This window comes from Magallana gigas, chromosome 3 (assembly GCF_963853765.1).
Source record: "Magallana gigas chromosome 3, xbMagGiga1.1, whole genome shotgun sequence".
Lineage (NCBI taxonomy): Eukaryota > Metazoa > Mollusca > Bivalvia > Ostreida > Ostreidae > Magallana > Magallana gigas.
In genome coordinates, this window is record NC_088855.1 from 25,538,088 (window position 1) to 25,559,505 (window position 21,418).

Consider the following 21,418-nt stretch of genomic DNA (forward strand, 5'->3'; position numbering starts at 1 on the left):
TGAACCGATCCCGATTGAAAACAAGAGGCCAATTGGCCTTAACGGTCACCTGAGTAGCATATATCCCATACACAAACTTGTCACGGAGTCTCATATATGCATCTAATTAATTAGGTTTCATACTGGAGTAGAAAAATTATAAATTTGTAATGACGACCACATTTCAAAAAGAACCGTGAAACCTATAATTTTGGTGAAAAACTAAAAGATCTGGTCTACAAAATCATGAATTCAGTTTTCCTTTCAGGTGTGTGGGAGTAAAGAAGATAATTTTTTAACGTTATATGCATTAACATCTATACATCCATTTTGGCCCTGCCCTAGAGTCAAAACCAATCCTTGAGGGGACATGAAAATTAAAATTTCAGTAGTGGACTTCCTGGTAAACATAATTATTAGTCAGTTTTTTTATACAGATGTGTGAGAATATAGAAGAAAATTTTTACACATTTATTTATATGCATTAACAATATATTGCCATATTGCCCCCCCCCCTCTTCATGTCATGAACCCCTGACCAAGGGGCCATGAATTTCACTATTTAGGTAAAGGAGATTGTGGATATCATAACCATGTATTCAGTTTTTTGCCCACATGTGTGGGAGTAGAGAAGAAGATTTTTTAAGATTTAAAACAGTATTACTATATGGCCATATTGGCCCAACCCTAGAGCATGAACACCTAATGAAAGGGTCATGAATTTCACAACTTTAGTAGAAGCCCTCATGGACATCATAACCATGTATTCAGTTTTTTGCTCACATGTGTGGGAGTAGAGAAGAAGATTTTTTAAGATTTAAAAAAGTTTTACTATATGGCCATATTGGCCCCACCCTAGAGCCTGAACACCTAATAAAGGGGTCATGAATTTCACAATTTTAGTAGAGGCCCTCATGGACATCATAACCATGTATTCAGTTTTTTGCCCACATGTGTGGGAGTAGAGAAGAAGATTTTTTAAGATTTAAAACAGTTTTACTATATGGCCATATTGGCCCCACCCAAGAGCCTGAACACCTAACAAAGGGGTCATGAATTTCACAATTTTGGTAGAGAGCCTCATGGACATCATAACCATGCATTTAGTTTTTAACAAATATATATGGGAGTAGAGAAGAAGATTTTCTAAGATTTAATACATTTTTACTATATGGCCATATTGGCCCCACCCTAGAGCCTGAACCCCTGACCCAGGGGTCATGAATTTCACAATTTTGATAGAAGGCTTAATGGACATCATAATCATGCATTTAGTTTTTAACAAATATATATGGGAGTAGAGAAGAAGATTTTCTAAGATTTAATAACATTTTTATTATATGGCCATATTGGCCCCACCCTAGAGCCTGAACCCCTGACCAAGGGGCCATGAATTTCACAATTTAGGTTGAGGGCCTCATGGACATCATAATCATGCATTTAGTTTTTAACAAATATATATGGGAGTAGAGGAGAAGATTTTCTAAGATTTAATACATTTTTACTATTTGGCCATATTGGCCCCACCCTAGATCCTGAACCCCTGATCCAGGGGTCATGAATTTCACAATTTAGGTAGAGGGCTTCATGGACATCATAATCATGCATTTAGTTTTTAAAAAACATATATGGTAGTAAAGAAGAAGATTTTCTAAGATTTAATACATTTTTACTATATGGCCATATTGGCCCCACCCTAGAGCCAGAACCCCTGACCCTGTGGCCATAAATTTCACAATTTTGGTAGAGGGCTTCATGGACATCATAACCATGCAACCAGTTTTTTCCTCACATGCGTGGGAGTAGAGAAGAAGATTTTTGAAAATTTGGCTTTTTTTGCATATTTGGCCCCGCCTGTGGCACCCCAGGGGTGGTAGAGCCATGAATTTCACAATTTAGATTCTCCTTACCATAGAGATGCTTCACACCAAAAATGGTAACAATTGGCCTGGTAGTTTTCAAGAAGAAGTTAAAAATGTAAAATTGTTAATGCACGACGCACAGACGCACGACGACGGACGAAGACCAATTGCAATAGGTCACCTGAGTGACTCAGGTGACCTAAAAAACTGATCCCGATCTGAATTATTTTAAAATTGAAATTTTACAAATAAACTGCAGTTTTTTTCTAAGTAATTGATATAAATTATAAAGTTAGTAAATGACAAAACCATTTTACAGCTAAACAACCTGAAATTTTTGCAAAATTCTGATTCATTCTAACTTTATGTGATTTCGTTCGGGATCAGTTTAATTACAATCGTGATCGGTTCGATTTTAAAATTTTCCATTTATACTTTAATTTCACTATTTGGTTTCAATTTCTTGTTGAAATATGATTCTACAGCAATTGTTAAATGCGAGTAACAGTTTATCTGCAGTTTTTATCCATAGATTTAAAAAATATCTACAATCCTTTTTTTCATTTTCATAAATATTTTTTTTACAAAAATATTTCAAAGTTTATCTGGCCGTTTTTGATATGTATTTATAGATAATTGTATTGTGCATTAATTGATAACAAAATTTTAGCTCTAATATATCTTGTTCGCAGCTAAAACGATGCTTCTGGTTTCTAAAAAAATACAAAAAAATTCATATAAAATAATCAGAGGCCGATATAGATGTCATTTTTGAAAAATCATTTCTCAAAGAGAATTCTTCATCGATCCATCAAATAATGCATTGGTGTGTCGAGCCACCTTAATTGTTTTAAATAACAAGAGGCCCATGGGCCACATCGCTCACCTGAGGAACAATAGGTATGATGAAATCAGCTTAATGGAGTCATAATACGAACTGGACAATGTACAATAATACATGTAGATCCTGTATAAATAAAATCCATTTTCCCACCTGGATATTCTTATGTTTATAACCATTAGTCCCTTTTCTAACAGGATGATTTTATAGTCATATCACATGTTGAGTATTGCAGTTCTCAAAAAGATCCTTAACAATTGTTTATCTATGGGATATAAACCTACATCAAACGCTGAACCTTCTTGTGAGGCCGAAGAATTGTCCTGGGGCCAAAGTCTTAACAATTATAAAGAATCATCTGGCTGATTAGTTTCTGAGAAGAAGATTTTTAAAGATTTACTCTATATATTCCTTTGTTAAACTTTGACCCCCCATTGTGGCCCCATCCTACCCCCAGGGATCATGATTTTTACAACTTTGAATCTACACTACCTGAGGATGCTTCCACACAAGTTTCAGATTTCCTGGCTGATTAGTTTCTGAGAAGAAGATTTTTAAAGATTTACTGTATATATTCCTATGTTAAACTTTGACTCCCCTCCCCCATTGTGGCCCCACCCTATCCCCGGGGATCATGATTTTCACAACTTTGAATCTACACTAACCTGAGGATGCTTACACACAAATTTCAGCTTTCCTGGCTGATTAGTTTTTGAGAAGAAAAACGAAGGTTTTTTTTTGTTATATATACAAGTACATACTGTACATATACATTAAGACCAAAAAAATTAAGGGAGTTTTCACTTCTTCCTTGCAGAAAAATAGGAAGAAGTTTGAGAAATCATTTATTTGATTAAGTTAACAATGCTATTCACAAATTCAAAATTTAAAATATTGTTACTGAAAATAAATTGGATTAGAAGCATGTCCATAAATGTCAGTAAAAAATCAAACAAGTTTTTTTATTTAAAAAGACAAACTAATTTTTAAAATTTTATTTATTTATGCAATTATACCTTTAATAAAGGAAATGTTTCATTATTTTGTTAGCTTAATGACAAATAAAATCATTCTCTTTCATTCAGTCATAAGACTCCTGTGTTCAGTGTGTTTAGGGTTATTAGTCCAACCCTATGACCCACTTACAACCGTTATGTAGAGGATCTATTTCCAAACGGTTAAATTATGATTATTTTAGAATTTGTTTTGCAAAAATGTTTTTTTTAAATAAGTAACTTATTATTTCTTTCCAATGAGATTTTTTTTTTGCTAGTTCAGGTCCTTTATTTTTATTTGAATATTTAAAAAAAATAGGGTCGGCGGGTTTGTAAATCAAAATTTCAAACAAGAGAAAAGCTATTAATGTGACAGCAAACCGGGTTTTCTTTTATGTGAACTGTATCCATAATCCATGTCAACACGTATCCAGTGAAATGGAGTACCCTATATGCAACATTTTGCAAAAAAATGACCAAGTTCAAAAGCTAGTATTTTTTTCATAAATTATCAGAAATCAAGATCCTAGCATTATGCACACCTCTGATATAAGTACATTTGATCTGCAAAAGAACAACTTCCTATCTTGAGAACTGTAGGAGGAGTTATCCGCACAATGAGGGTACCCTATATGCAATATTTTGCCAAAAAATGACTAAGTTCAAAACCTGGTATTTTTTTGATAAATTATCAGAAATCAAAATCCTTGCAATATGCACACCTCTGATATATGTACAATTGATCTGCGAAAGAACAACTTCCTATCTTGAAAACTGTAGGAGGAGTTATCCGTACAATGAGGGTACCCTTATGGCAGCCGCCCGCCCGCCCGCCATTTTCACCATTTTAATAACCGGATTTTTCCGTTGGAAAACCCGGTTAAAAATGCTGGCCTAAGATATATATCTTTAGCATCCTTGATAATGGAGATCAAGCTCTGCATCTGAAGCTACCTCTGTGATTCAATCATTTTATAATTTAAAGTAGATCCAGTGTTCTGTGATGTCACACTTTTTTGTAAAACTTTGAATTCTTGAAAAATTGTGCAAGGTAGTTTTATTTATTTTATGTGAATATAATCACATGGATGTAATTAGAATTATTGGTAGGTTCAAGATATTTTCGCACTTAATTGTATCCTAAATTTCCAAATTTTTATACATCTTATCTATGCAAAGGGGAAATAACTCTTTTTCTGACTTTTCTCTCAGTTGTATGGCTAAATGCTATAGTTTTTCTTATTCCAACGATTAATTTTAAAATATTTTTGTTATTTTGGTTTTCTGATAAAATTGACATTAAAATTAAACAAGAAAAACAAATTTCTGCCTACAAGATTTTACTTTTAACAAAAAAAATACAGTTTTCTGATGCTAAAATATGCTTTAGTTTATGTTTATCTGGCATCTCAAAAAGTGTGATGACATGTATTTTTTTTCTAACAATTGATGACATTTAAGTCTATTAAGTTGAAATCAGTTCGGTTTTTAAACTTTCCTCAGAGAATTTTACGAGTATGGAGCTACCTTAATCACCTATGCAAGTTTGAAGTAGTACTATTATCTATTAAACATGTGATCTGTCCCAAAAAAACTTAAAGGAAGTGAACATGAAAAAAATAATTGTTGCTTAATAAATTTTAAAAGCCTTTTGAAACTTAAAAATGAGATCTGTTACCTTTTTGTTTATTTCTATCAAGAGATTTTATCAATTTAACACTCTGTGAAAGGTTTATGGAGGTAATTCATTATTTCCCAGCATGCATCTGTTCTCTGACGTAGATAAGCCACATTGCTGCTGGTGACTGGGTCAATGTTGGAACTAGGCCAGTGTTTATGTACAGAGTTGATAAAAGTTAGGAAGAAAAATATGCCTTGATGTGAAGAAAAATTTTGTGTACTGTCTTGAGAAGACAAGGATTAAGTACATTTCTATAAATGAACCTCAGATAACTATTTATGATTTGTACAAAAAATGAATAGATAAATTAATTTGTGAAATATAAGACCATCACATTCCAGTTGTTTGTACGGAGATGTGGCAGTCAGTGTTTATATACATAAATAAAATGCTGTTTTTAGATTTCAATTTCAATTAATATGAAATTGTAATTTCATTTCTTTGTGGGGTTTCTTACCGTTACTTTTTATTTAAATGCCCTGGAAATTTTTCTGATTTGTTTTTTTTTATACATAAGATCTTGATGATATGTACGCTGGTTCTGTTTATGCTGTCAGAAGAATAACAGGACTAAGACACTTTTTAAAAGTCAGGATGCTGTGCAATGCACCTTGTGTGCTCATTTATGTAGCACACATAATGTTCAAACTCATAAACAAGAAATTCCCGAGTGCAAGAAAAAATAGGTCACAATAACACTGATCCACGGACATTCCATTCTAGTTACATGTCACATTAACTGCTGGTGGGAATGCATCATTCTGAGATTTAAAATCTACCTCCATAAACACTGTTTAAAATGACAACTCTTTACATTCCTTTCAAGTTTCCATTCACATTTTGATGATGGTATTTTATCTCTGTTACTAAACGTGTGTAAAAATGCAATGTGTCTCACTGACGGCAGCATCAGTGCTGCCCTCTCTTAGATGCTTAGAGATAACCCAGCAGGGAGGTAATGATTTTAACAATATGGCGGCGCTCATGGATTACAAAAATTAGTTATTCTAAGTGGTATATCTTTTTACTGAGGAAAGCTCTGTCTAAACGGTTTTCAGATATCATTATACACATCAAACAGACAAATTTGAGCCCTTGATAATTTTTTCATGTTCACTTCCTTTAACCTTATCCAGCATCCGAAACCTATGGCTCAGATTCAGCATTCAAGCCTGTCCGGCTCATCAGTATCATAAGATGCACCATCCATGCAAGTTTGGTGAAGTTAGGACCAGTAATAACTAGAACTGTCCTAATGGGACTAATACCCCCGCAAGGCTAATTTTGAATGGGACAAATAATTGAATTGAATAATATAGGTTTGGAACACATACAAATAAAAAAATCTAGAATGGTAGAAAAAAAAATTAGTCAACAAAGAAAAATTAAAATCACAAGAATAGAATTCCTGGGTCCCCCGCTGGTCAAGCAGTATACTAGTATCGAATCTATCGACCAAGGCTGATTTAGGAACTTGACCAAGGTATTAGTGGTATAAACATTTGGTATAAATTTAATGAAAATCCGTCAAAATTTGTAGGCATGAGAGCGCTTACAATGTCAATTTTTGGATAAAACAAGTCATTATTGTGGTCAAAGTCCCATTACTCCAACAAAAAGTATCGACCAATGCTGATTTTCGAACTTGACCAAGGTATTAATGGTATAAACATTTGTTATAAATTTAATGAAAATCCGTCAAAATTTGTTGGCATGAGAGCGCTTACAAGGTCAATTTTTGGATAAAATGGAGTCATTATTGTGGTCAAAGTCCCATAACTCCAACAAAAAGTATCGACCAATGCTGATTTTCGAACTTGACCAAGGTATTAAAAGTATAAACATTTGGTATAAATTTAATAAAAATCCGTCAAAATTTATAGGCATGAGAGTGCTTACAAGGTCAATTTTTGGTTAAAACGGAGTCATTATTGTGGTCAAAGTCCCATAACTCCAACAAAAAGTATCGACCAATGCTGATTTTCAAACTTGACCAAGGTAAAAGTGGTATAAACATTTGGTATAAATTTAATGAAAATCCGTCAAAATTATTAGGCATGAGAGCGCTTACAAAAAAGTGTGACGGACGGATGCCCGGACACACGGATCCACAGACGGACGCCCGGCATATCTATGTCCCCGCTCCGCGTTGCGGCGGGGGACAAAAATTGTCAGAATTTCAGTGTAAATACATATGTATAATAGTATTGAGTAATACATTTACAAATTTATGTATCTGATGATATTTTTTTTATTTAATTGTTTAAAAGAAAAACCAACAAAATGACAATAACCCCTCCCTTTGCAGTAAATGGAAATACCAGTACCCAAGCAAAGCTCTTCTGTTGATAAAACTTCAAATATCTTTCTAATAAGAGTCTTAACTGATGCAGTTAGTTGTTTCAAATTTTCCTCACTTTCTCCTATGGTGCAATGGAACTCCATATCAGGAAATTGATCCCATAGGACTATGATTTTCTTTGATGAGCTTGTTGAATTTAATAAACTCCCAAAACATTACCATAATTACCATACTATGTAAAATTATGTAAAAAAGAAAATTTAATATTACAAAAAAATTTAAAAATAGCCAAAACACTACAATCATATCAGTAGTTTTGAATTTCATTTAAATTAATGCCCAATAGGGTCACTTCATCAATTTACTTGACCAATAAATTTAAACAACTTCTAAAAATAGCTAAATTCTTTGACAATAATGATATTATTTATTTCCTTATAATGATAGAAACTTTTGGTTTCCATTAAACAGTTTTAAAATAGCCCCAAAACCACCGCCCATTTTACATCTATCAATTTTCCCTAAACACATGCTCCATCTAAACCATGGCTCAGATAATGGCCCCCTTGGGACAAATGAATTCAGCCACACTTGTCTTTGATGTTCTTATTAGCTCCTAAGAATTTATCATTAACAAACAAAATTTTTGCAATGTCAGATGATAGAATACTTATAAAACATAAATTTAGTTAACACATTAAGACAAAAAATCTCCATCTGGATGTATTTATATAAATATATATTTTAGAGTGTTTTAATACTATTAATTAATTCATAAAATCTGTAAGGATTACCTCCCTTACTTTTCAACATCAGTGTACAATATATAGAATAGGGAAAATGAAAACTGTCATAAAATCATTACATCTTGCCTGATCTTAAAACAAATTGCAGGTGCACATCTTCAGATGGTGATCGACATATGTACAAATTTTCAGACTGTTCCATGCAGTAGTAATAAAAAATTCTATAGGGGGGACAAAGGAATTACAGTCAAGTCGTACCCATCCCGACTCGCACCCAAACCAACTCGTACTCAAATGGTAAGGTCGTACCCAAAACTATGTGGTTCACTCGTACCCATATATTTGAGTACGACTTCACTAGTCAACTCGCACCCACGGGGAAAAAATATATTTATACTAAGAAAATAAAATGAATGGCTTTTATTCGTATTTTGTTATGTTTTGTATATTATCGATAACATTAATATGCTAATTGTATAACAAATTTAAAAGAATTTGTTATAAAAATCTAGTATACTATAGTTCTGTACTTGAATGCGGACGGATCAAAGAATGATTATGAGCAGGTTAACTATCATCAATTAAAATTAAAATAAATTGCTTTATGTGATTCCGTTCATCCAATGAGTTTGTCAGCACAAAATAAACATGCTGCTCATAATTAAGAAGAAACACACATTTTCATCACTCTTGGAAGATCAACATAGTTTGAGAGAGGTGTGTTTCCTGTAAGAAAACCACTATATTAGATATTGTTTTATAATTAAAACATTTTTTTGAGTAATCAAATGAATTAAGCAACAGGCAAAGTTAATTTAAAGTTAAATAAAACATAAATAAAAAAAATAACATATGAATGAAAACTACTGTATTTTATTTTCTTAGAATAAATATATTTTTCCCCGTGGGTACGAGTTGACTAGTGAAGTCGTACTCAAATATTTGGGTATGTGTGAACCACATAGTTTTGGGTATGACCTGACCATTTGAGTACGAGTTGATTTGGGTGCGAGCCGGGTTGGGTAAGACTTGACTTGATTCCGGACAAAGTTGCGTCTACAGACAGACAGATCGACAGACAGACAGACAGGGTGAAACCAATATAAACTTCGTTTGCGGGGGTATAACTAAGGAATCATCATCAGAGGGCACCTGTTTCAAAAACTTTAACCAGCTCTTTAATCTTCACCTCATCCAGCTCCAAAAACCTATGGCTCAGATTCAGCATTCAAGTCTGTATGGTGCATCACTATCATGAGACGCACCATCCATGCAAGTTTGATGAAGTAAGGACCAGTAGTAACTAAGATATAATCATCAGAGGGCACCTGCAACAAAAAGCTCAAAAAACCTTAACCTCATCCAGCATCCGAAGCCTATAGCTCAGATTCAGCATTCAAGCCTGTCTGGTGCATCAGTATCATAAGACACCATCCATGCAAGTTTGGTGAAGTTTGGACCAGCAGTAAGTTAGATATTGCTATCAGAGGACACCTGCAACAAAAACTTTAACCTGCTCCAAAATCCTTAACCTCCTTCAGCATCTGAAATTTAGGACCCAGATTCAGCATCCAAGTCTTTCAAGTCCATAAGTAGGTCAAGATGCATCATCCATGCAAGTTTGGTGAAGATAGGACAAGTAATAACTTAGATACAGGACCTGCAACAAAAACTTTAACCAGGTCCGGACGACGATGGTATAGCATAAGCTCCCCTTGACTTCGTCTCAGTAAGCTAACAATTAAAAATTGTTAACTCATGGTGGACGGCGCTCAACAATGGACAAAGACCAATTGCAAAAGGGCACCTGAGTGAATCAGGAGACCTGAAAATTGTAATTTATTACTTTTGCAACATATAGACTGAAAATTCATGCAGATACCTTGAATTGTAAGAAATCAATCCATAAGTTTGTGTAGATTTTCCGTTGTTCATCTTTACTTTTGACTTTTTCTGTATTTTCATTTTCTAGAAAATAATTTAATATGTTACCAACAAAGTATGAATAGGATTCACTTATTTAAACTAAAGTACAGTTGCCTAGCAATACATGTATGCATACTACAGCTCACAAGTATTCTCCATTGCATAATGAAACGCAAATGGTGCATTTTGCTGCAAGTTCCACAGTTGAACTGTGCAACACGGAGTATGTGTTAACAAAACCCGGAACACTGTGTACCCAAAACATGATCAATGTTCTGACAAAAAATCCACAGAGGTGCACAGTGTACCAACTACAATACTCCATGATACCCTTAAACCTTGAAAATAAGCCGCAGCTTGTTTAAACTTTTGGTAAGAAAGTGGGGGCTCATTTTCAAAACTGTCTTCTTTTCAAATCATATGGCTTATTTTCAGAGCAAAAATACTGTTAAGGATGAGATCATAATCACAGCTTATTATCAAAATAATATCAACTATAATTGATCGATTGTGAACTATTTGACTGTTCTAAAAATGGTATATCATGATAAACACCTGTAACAATATCAAAGGCGTGAAGGGCCTAAGAGTCGACTTGCTCTCAACATGTTGTCAATATTTTTCATTACATTGTTAGTTATATATGTTGTATATTTTTTTTCTGTCTTTTATGAATAAATTAAAAATATGTAAGCAACGATTATAGAGCTCATAGTGGCAGAAATCTCCTTTATGAAACCACCTTTATCATATTATATGATAATCATAGTTAATGATCTTTACTACAATACTGTATATGGTAGGGTGGTTTAAAGCAATAATCATTTGATATCATATGATACAATATTGCATTATATAATGTGATATTTTATTTTGTTATACTTTCATGTTAAATACTGAAATCTGATTGGTTAAGACGCAGTTCATAATCCGTTCTATTACCCTCAGCGTTAGCAACGCACTTAGCAACGGGTAACATTAAAAATTGTTACATGCGCGAAAATTATGCGTGTACGGTTCGCTGTAGAATTCACTTTATTCCTATATAAAAGCAGTAACATTTTCTTAAAAATTAAGACATTCAGTATAACAAAATAAATAGTGCCTGTTTGGGAGGGTAACAGTTGAAATTGACACCCCGAGAAAACCATTGTCAACCGACGCTTCGCGGAGGTTGACAATGGTTTTCAAGGGGTGTCAATTTCAACTGTTACCCTCCCAAACAGGCACTATTTATATATTATTATATAATATTGTACCATATTATATGGTATGATATTGCAGGACCTACACCCAAAACTTTCACCAGGTCCAGAAGCTGATGATACAGCATAAGCTTCCCCCGACTTTATCTCGGTGAGCTAAAAATCGTTCAAATTTTCGCCAAGTCCAAGTACATTATATAATTCTAAGTTTGTGAAGTATTAAATATAAATTGAATCATGGTGCAGTGGATATTTACATATATCGCCCCAAAATTAAGAAGATGGGTAAATAAGGCTTGTAAAAAACTTATATGAGGAATGATTAGATTATGCAAAGTTAAAATATCATTAAATCTGATAATTTTTTCGAACAAGAGGCCCAATGGGCCACATCGCTCACCTGAGCAACACTGGCTTTATATGGGTGTTCAAATGCTTCAGGGGGAATAGAGTTAACCATATATATTCTTGATCCTTAAAGGGGATCAAAAGGTATGTAGGTAATGGGCCTCAGGGTTAAATTTAATTTTTATAAACCCTAATGCACATCTATGGAACAGTTCCTATCATATCCCAAGATATGATGTGTCTATCCATTAAATCATAAGAGGAGCTCCTGGATCTATGTTTTTTTTAGTGATAAACGTCAATTTTCTGCTACTATTTGACTCCCTGGATGAAATTTAACTTTTTAAAACCTTATATATAAACCATCTATAGGACAGCCCCAATTATATCCTAAGAGATGACATAGCTACTCCAAAAGTTGTAAGAGGAGTTCTGGGAACCATACTTTTTTTTTGCCAAAAAACATCATTTTTTGTTGCCCACTGATCCCCTTAATAAAAAAAAAATTTCTGGAACATGATCACACTTCAATATGACACCCCTAATCATATTCTAGAAGATCATTGGGCTACTGGCAAAAAAAAACTACGTTTTTGAAACCAGTTTTTTTTTGTTAAAAAACGTCATTTTTCAGCCATTAAATGACCCCCAGGACAAAATTGAAAATTCTGAAACCTTATTGCGCATATATAGGATACCCTAAAACATATTCCAAGAGATGATTTGTCTACTGTTGAAAATGTAGGAGGAATTCGAGGAAGAAGGTTTTTTGTGAAAAAACGTCATTTTTTACCAATTATTTGACCCCCAGGACAAACAGAGAATTTTTAAAACCTTTTTACAAAACAACATGACCCAAATCAAACTCCAAGAGTTGAGTTTGCTGGTTTATAAGATGTAAGAGCAGTTTGAGAAAGTAAAACGTGACAGATGGACGGACGGAACAGGGTAACAACAATATACCCGAACTTTCTTTAGAAAGTGCTGGTATAATAAACATATATCTTTAGAGCAAATTTTTAAAAGTACATTTGTATTGTCAAACATGTTGGTATTTTAAATACCTTATCAATTCTACCATAGGCATTTTACTTGCCTTATTCTCTCATCTCCTTTGAAAATGTAATGTAGTATTAACTTGAGTCACAACAAAAGTATAGCTGAGGGATGGACAGACAGATGGATTGAGTTTTTTGTATTTCTATGTGGGGCCCTAATTGTTGATACTTACAAGATGAAAACTTACCTGGATACTTGGTCAAAAAATGATTAAGTTCCTCCATTTCGTCTGAAGGAAAATCAATCTGTTCTAACAGAGCCTCGACATTGTTTAAGTAGGTATCACTCACAGTGTCTTGTGTCTTAGATATTATCTGCTTGTGAAGAATTCTCATAAGATGGTATCTTACATCATCATATGACAAGTACTCTTTGAATCGACCGATCAGAGCAGTTGAATCACAGGAGGCGGAGGTCAGTGTGAGCACAACTCTCTGAAAATACAATTTCAAATGGTTGGATTGTTTTTTCCCCTCTTCTATGTAAGCATTTGTTTTATATAATATACATGCATAAGCTAAACATAGATAATCACAAATTACAAAGCTCAGCGAGATGAGGCATCACTTTTATGAGACCACTTTTATCATGTTATAAGAAAATCATAGTTAATAATCTTGGATATTGAATACTGTAGTGGAGTTTGACAAAATAACGTTGATCATGTGTTACAATATTGCATGATACAGTGTTTATCAATACACTACTATATAAAATAAAATATTGCATCCTATAATACTATACAATATTCTATTATATATAATATGATATGACATTGTAATGTGTTATACATTATTGTCTGATATCACATAATTCAACATAAAAACATAGGGTGATTTCACATGCATCGGACACCCTTGGATTTTTCCCTTTGATCACGCATCACTTATCTTCCAAATATAAACAAAACTTGTTTTAAAAGCGACAGGTTTTTCCCTTGTTATTTTTGGAGAAAAAAATAGTGAAATTGTTAAAAATGTGAAAATACAGCAAATTAATGAAGTGTTGAACTATTTCACCATGGATCGGACAATATTTACCAAGCATCGGACAGCTATACAGTAGAGATTAAAAATAACAACACTTTCTGGTTTTAATGCAAAAAATAAAGAACTATATATGATAAGAGTTTAATTTGGCCCCCATAATTCGCCATTTTTAAAGTGTTTCGGGTACAATAAAATGTTTACTAATTTTTTAGAAGAGTTGATATAAAATATATTTTTCATCTATTTATTTGATTTATTTGCACACACTGGCAGTATATGACGTCAGAAGTGGCGCCATTTCTATAATTCAATCAAAATCAGCCAAAAATTGATATTTTTCTTATCCATTTACGAATGGGAAATATAGAGCGCATGCTTGAACAAGGAAACTTTTTTTCTCACTTATTAGTCTTGGCTAGTTACATCTCTGATTAAAATATTTTATTTGTTCAAGAATGCGCTCTATGTTTTCGGAAGGAAAAACTGCTTGAAAACAAGCTGTTTTACGCTAAAAATGCAAAAATGGCGGGAAAAGGTTGTCTTTACAATGTCATATTTCTAAATTGTGGGCACTTGAATCAAAATGAATATTATGTAAACACATCACATATGTATATGTACTAAGAAAACAAAGAATGATAGTAAAATGATGATGTTCATTTTTGGGGGTCATTTTAGGCCCTTATCATATATAGTCCTTTATTCAATTGCTTTTCAGATTTCTTTCAATGTAAATCCTCAAATCTACAGTCAGGAATTTCGACTAATGCTTCTGTTTAAAGGAATATTTATCATGAGGGAGTTCAGATCAGAATAGCTCACTTGAGTTTTCAGCTCAGGTGAGCTTAAAAACATTCAAAAACGAAAATTGATGGATCAACACGTGATCGAACTTGACAATTAAAAATTTTATTTCAAGATTATGATGTCGGTTGTCAAGTCACAGAGCCTGAACCATGCTGAACCAACTTTCGCCCAAAAACGAGGTTTGTTGTATATATTTTTTAAAGTAGTCCATCAACAACTGAAGTTACTATCCATCTTATTAAAAAAAATCAAAATATGTACTTTGAAGTCACGATTTTTGCATTTTTTTAAAGATTGGAAAAGCTTGAGCAACTTCTTACTGTACCAACACTGCACTGAAAAGATATATTAGAAAGACTTCAAAAATTATACCTTTCCCCATAAACTTCGATGTTAACTTCAAGATGTGATAAATTTGTTACTATTTAATTTTTGTTCTATTTCAAAGGTTAATAAACCCTAAATCATACTAAGATTTTAGTGTTCAAACTAACAATATTTGATGTTAAATATGACAGTTATGGATGTAATATCTTGAAGTGAAAGCCAAAGAAGAAATATTGAGCCCCAGCATTATATGCATTAAGTCAGCATAATTAACTCAGTTATTTCAAGAACACTATCTTAAGTTCTTAGTACAGAGGGTTCCGCTTAATCTGATAGTCAATTTGTCAGAGAAAAATTATCAGATTAACCGAATATTAGATTAACCAATTTAGCGTTTTTGTAATCTTTGTTTTGGTATAGAATAAAATATTACTTGTTTCAATACATTATTTATTAACAACAAGAGGCCAATTGGCCTCAACGGTCACCTGAGTAGCATATAACCCATACACAAACTTGTCGAGGAGTCTCACATATGCATTTAATTAATAAGGTTTCATTCGGGACTAGAAAAATTATAAATCTATAATGACGACCACCTCCCTGCCTGAAATCTTTGAAAAAGACCTATGAAACCTATAATTTTGGCAAAAAACTTAAAGATCTGGTCTAAAAAATCATGAATGCAGTTTTCCTTTCAGGTGTGTGGGAGTAAAGAAGATAATTTTTTAACATTATATGCATTAACACCTATACATCCATTTTGGCCCTGTCCTAGAGTCAAAACCCATATTCCAGGAAAATTAAAATTTCAGTAGAGGACTTCCTGGTAAACATAATTATAAGTCAGTTTTTAATACAGATGTGTGAGATTGGAGAAGAAATTTTTTAAACATTACAGTACAGTTCACGAGTATCCCGACACCCACCGTGTAAAAAACACGGTGGAAAACGGTCTGTGTCGCACCGTGTACACGGTGTGACACCGTGTATGTGTATTTGAAAACTAGTGGGTATTGTTTTTTTTTTTTTAAAAAAAACCCACATGTCTCCCCTTCTCCCTAAGGATTGTAATATGGGGCAAATTTAACAATTGAAAAAGAATGATGTCAGCTATATGTTACCCAGACCCAGACAAAATTTTATTATCTTTTTCTTAATTTGACCTTGACTAAAACATGGTCAAGGTCATATATAAATCAATAGTACACCTAAGTGAATTATTATTGTACTTTGTTTAAATTTGAAGTCCTTCTGTCAAAGTATATTCAGGAGTTGAAGTTTTTTCTAATATGACCTTGAAATAAAATTCTAGGTCAAGGTCAAAATTTTTGGTAAGGTTCAACTAGGTTATACACCATCTATCTATGATACAAGTTAAAAGTATGTATGTTAAAGAAGTCTTGTGTTATGGTCCGGACAATATTTTTTATGAAAAGCTTGACCTTGAAGAACAAAATACGTCAAGATCAAAAATTTTGGTGGCGTGCACTCCTTCTCAATACCATCTACCTATGTTCCAAGTTTGAAGTCTTAATGTCAAAGGGTATTTAAGTTATGACCCAGACAAAATTTTATAATTTTTTCTTAATTTGACCTTGAGTAAAACAAGGTCAAGGTCAAATATTATTCAATAGTATACCTAAGTGTATTATTATTGTTCTTTGTTTAAAGTTTGAAGTCTTTCTGTCAAAGTATATTCAGGAGTTGAACAATGAAGTTTTTTTCTAATATGACCTTGAAATAAAATTCTAGGTCAAGATCAAAATTTTTGGTAAGGTTCAACTAGGTTATACACCATCTATCTATGATACAAGTTAAAAGTATGTATGTTAAAGAAGTCTTGTGTTATGGTCCGGACAATATTTTTTATGAAAAGCTTGACCTTGAAGAACAAAATACATCAAGATCAAAAATTTTGGTGGCATGCACTCCTTCTCAATACCATCTACCTATGTTCCAAGTTTGAAGTCTTAATGTCAAAGGGTATTTAAGTTATGACCCAGACAAAATTTTATATTTTTTTCTTAATTTGACCTTGAGTAAAACAAGGTCAAGGTCAAATATTATTCAATAGTATACCTAAGTGTATTATTATTGTTCTTTGTTTAAAGTTTGAAGTCCTTCTGTCAAAGTATATTCAGGAGTTGAACAATGTTTCAAGTTTGAAGTCTTAATGTCAAAGGGTATTCTAGTTACGGCCTGGACAAATTTGGATGAAGAAGAATAAGAAGAAGAAGAAGAAGAAGAAAAAGAAAGTCGACAAAAACAATATGTCTCCCCTTTGAAAGGGGAGACATAATTCAAGAAAACGCACCGTGTCGCACCGTGGCCGCCCGTGTAACTCCGTGGCCACTGTGTTACTCTGTGGATATCGTTACCTGAGACGTTGATAGAAATAGCCAATGTTTAGAAATAAATAAAGTATGGCTAAACAAGGGTTGAAACATATATATCCTTTTCATATTTAACAAAATGAATGTCGACTTAAGTTGCACGGACCCAGAAAATTGTCGGGGCTGTCAACGTGAAGTAATTTTTTGTGATCTCAAAAAACTCGACGAAAATTTGTACTTTTTAATTCATTTGTTCTTAAATAAATTGAAATAAATTCACAAAATATATTTAATAATCAATTGATATATAATCAAAATTCAAATCAATTTAATTCATCGTGGTTTTTTTTTTTCTAAACACACTTGATGTTGTAACTGACGATCCGTTTAAAATATCGGGAGCTTAAACGTCTTATTTTTTGTTATATCTGAAAACACTTTCTGAATTATTAATTAATTTACAGCCTTACTTTAAACCAATTAAAAATGAGAAATGAAAACATTTCAGATCATGTTTTTTTTAAAACATGTAATGTGCTGTAGTAAATAACAACCCCATATTACCGGTGACACGAATAATTTGGACCAGCTATTTATGTAGCAATAAATAAACAAAAAATCTCTTTTATATTTTAGATTATAGATAAATACACGTACATACTCTTGTTAAATTATATTCAAGCATTGTACATGTACTAAAAATATACCCGCATTTCATAAAGTAACTTTCAACTTTATTTCCGTACAGCTGGTAATGGCGCCGTGATTTCACATGAAAAAATCACTCGTGCGATACACCTGTACGGAAGCTGATCAGATACACAACAGATACACAACATTGTCTTTCATCTTGGGTTCTATACACAACAGGTGTTATTGTCTGTCTTGTTAGGTGTCATTGTAATTTACAACTAACTGAACAGGTGTACTCGAGATGCCGTTATTCACACCTTTCCACGGACACCTGTTTGGTAACTCATCACAACCCGTCGTGTGTATGGTCTGAATATATTTTACTTCTACTTTGTTAGTTCAATGATTTTTCCTTATCTCTAACAAACAAAAAAATTGTCTGTAGATGTGTACACAAACTACATCACGTAAGACTATCGGCGCGTGGATCCGGAGAACAATTCCGAATTCAGCAACTCTATAAATGCGGGAATTTCACAAAGTATTAACATGCGATAAGAAATTATTAACGGGTACGCATACATGTATGTACGAAAAAACCTGATTGATTAAAAAGATGAATGAGATAATACCGGTAACTTTTTGCAAGCATTAATAACATACACAACTTTATTTACTTTATAACCAATCTAATATGTGTGATGTGAAATAGCGTCAAAATTTTAACGAAAAATCTTATTTTACAGCGCAATATTCCAACCCTCATACATGCAGTATAAGAAAGAAAAAACTAAACATTTCAAACACTAAATACTTCATTGTTAAACATTTTTCTATTTTGCGGACTTAAAAAAACAATAGAACGACATTTTTTCCTTATCATGGAAGGCATGGAAGGAGCACGTGGTCTATCTCGCGGGCGGATTTGATTGACAGGGATAGCACGTGGACTCTGACTGCATAGATTCTATCGCAATTTTAGGGAAAAGGGTTCAATATAAGGGAAACTATAAATCTAACTTATTACACTGAATTACAAGTGAAATGTACTTAAAATTAAACTCATACCAGTACTCTCTCTCTCTCTCTCTCTCTCTCTCTCTCTCTTTCTCTCATGACGATCATTAAACAATCAAACAGTAATTATTACAATACTGAGTGCTTTCTTGGAACACAAATAATTTCTAAACTCAAGTTGCTTATAAAGATGAAATAAAAAATTATCAAGTACCGATCCACGGATTCTAAGCGCTATGAATATGTACCGTGCGGTACTACATGGACAAGTACATCACACATATGTATAAAAGAAAGAAAATTTGAAAATATGAATATAAAGCTGTATAATTATATTATTTAGAGAAAGTACAGTTGTTTTCAACAACCCGTTAGATTTGTTATCGTTGAATAGAGTATAAGTGAGAGAAGATCACAGTTATGATTCTATGCACTATTGAAACTGCCAATCTACAGCAACTACGATTACTACAGTACTACGTTTAAAAACGGACTGAAACAAAAACAAAAACTTATGGAACAGTGTATTTGAATTTTAAAAAGGAAAATAAAGTGTTAGTGTTTTATTTGATCAAACCGTTATGTGGGCGATATCGATTTTTTTGTTCTTAATATCAACAAAAATCAACCGTAACAATCGCATACGTCTGAAAATTGCGTGCCGAAAAATTTTATTTATTTATTTCTATTTCTTTGTCTTTAATTCTCTTACGTACATCAATAAATATTTTATTCTTTATAAGTTTTATTCCTAAATCCTCCTTTTTTCACAGGAAAATACCGCGTGTTACACCGTGTTACTGTCCGTGTTGCATCGCGTTGCACCGTGTCGCACCGTGTTTTTTCTCTCGTTTCGTGGCCGTAACAGAGAACAATAGATCAAAGGTACCGACACTTCCACGCTCAGCGTGGACTTTCAAACACGGTGGTCGGTGTTTTTGTCAGGATACTCGTGAGCTGTACTGTATATATATGCATTAACACTATATTGCCCCCCCCCCCCACCTCATGTTCTGAACCCCTGTCCAAGGGGCCATGAATTTCACAATTTAGGTAGAGTAGTTAGTGGACATCATAACCATTCATTCAGTTTTTTGCCCATATGTGTGGGAGTAGAGAAGAAGATTCTTTAAGATTTTAAACATTTTTACAATATGGCCATATTGGACCCACCCTATACCCTTAACCCCTAATAATGTGGTCAAAAATTTTACAATGTTGGTAGAGGGCTTCATGGACATTATAACCAGGCATTTAATTTTTAACAAATATATATGGAAGTAGAGAAGAAGATTTTCTAAGATTTAATACATTTTTTCTATTATGGCCATATTGGCCCCACCCTAGAGCCTGAACCCCTGACCCAGGGGTCATGAATTTCACAATTCTGGTAGAGGGACTCATGGACATCATAATCATGCATTTAGTTTTAACAAATATATATGGGAGTAAAGAGGAAGATTTTCTTAGATTTAATACCTTTTTACTATATGGCCATATTGGCCCCACCCTAGAGCCTGAACCCCTGACCCAGGGGTCATGAATTTCACAATTCTGGTAGAGGGAATGATGGACACCATAATCATGCATTCAGTTTTTAACAAATATATATGGGAGTAGAGAAGAAGATTTTCTAAGATTTAATACATTTTTACTATATGGCCATATTGGCCCCAACCTAGAGCCAGAACCCCTGACCCAAGGGCCATGAATTTCACAATTTTGGTAGAGGGCTTCATGGACATCATAACTATGCAACCATTTTTTCCTCACATGTGTGGGAGTAGAGAAGAAGATTTTTAAAAATTTTGCTTTTTTTTGCATATTTGTCTCCACATGTGGGGCCCCGGGGGTGGTAGAGCCATAAATTTCCCAATTTAGATTCCTCTTACCATAGAGATGCCTCACACCCAATATGGTAACAATCAGCCTTGTAGTTTTTAAGAAGAGGTTAAAAATGTAAATTGTTAACGCACGATGACGGACGAAAACGGATAGCAATAGGTCACCTGAGTTTACTAAAAAGATATAATCTGTTTGTCAATAGTTTGAAATGAAATAATTTACCTTGCATTAGCAATGAAATAGCATTTTTAGTCTTCATTTTGTTTGTAAATGCTCAAAAGAAAATGTTTCCCTTCATCACTGTTCATTACGATGGTTTCAAAGTGGCCACCATTTTGACAGGAAGTAATAAGAGGAAATGGCTAATTGTCTGTCCCTCTTTTCACCTGCACAATTTATTTTATTTTTTTCTGGTACAAAGAATGCTCTTAAATAATCAATTATGCATGATAACAAATTATTTGAATTTTATTCATTAAGTTTTCTACCCCATTGTAAAATTGAAAGTTATCAGAATTTC

The 21,418-nt window shown here is 33.3% G+C and overlaps 1 protein-coding gene across 1 annotated transcript in view; it reads right to left on the bottom strand.

The window, feature by feature from the left end:
• The window catches only part of LOC105319092 (nucleolar complex protein 4 homolog A), a 100,776-nt gene that overhangs the window by 58,189 nt on the left and 21,169 nt on the right, over window positions 1-21,418 (bottom strand). The window contains exons 5-6 of the mRNA XM_066079069.1: window positions 13,132-13,378; window positions 10,289-10,374 (exon numbers count right to left, since the gene is read on the bottom strand). Of these exons, the coding sequence (XP_065935141.1) occupies window positions 10,289-10,374; window positions 13,132-13,378 (333 nt within the window). The remainder of the gene's footprint in view (window positions 1-10,288; window positions 10,375-13,131; window positions 13,379-21,418) is intronic.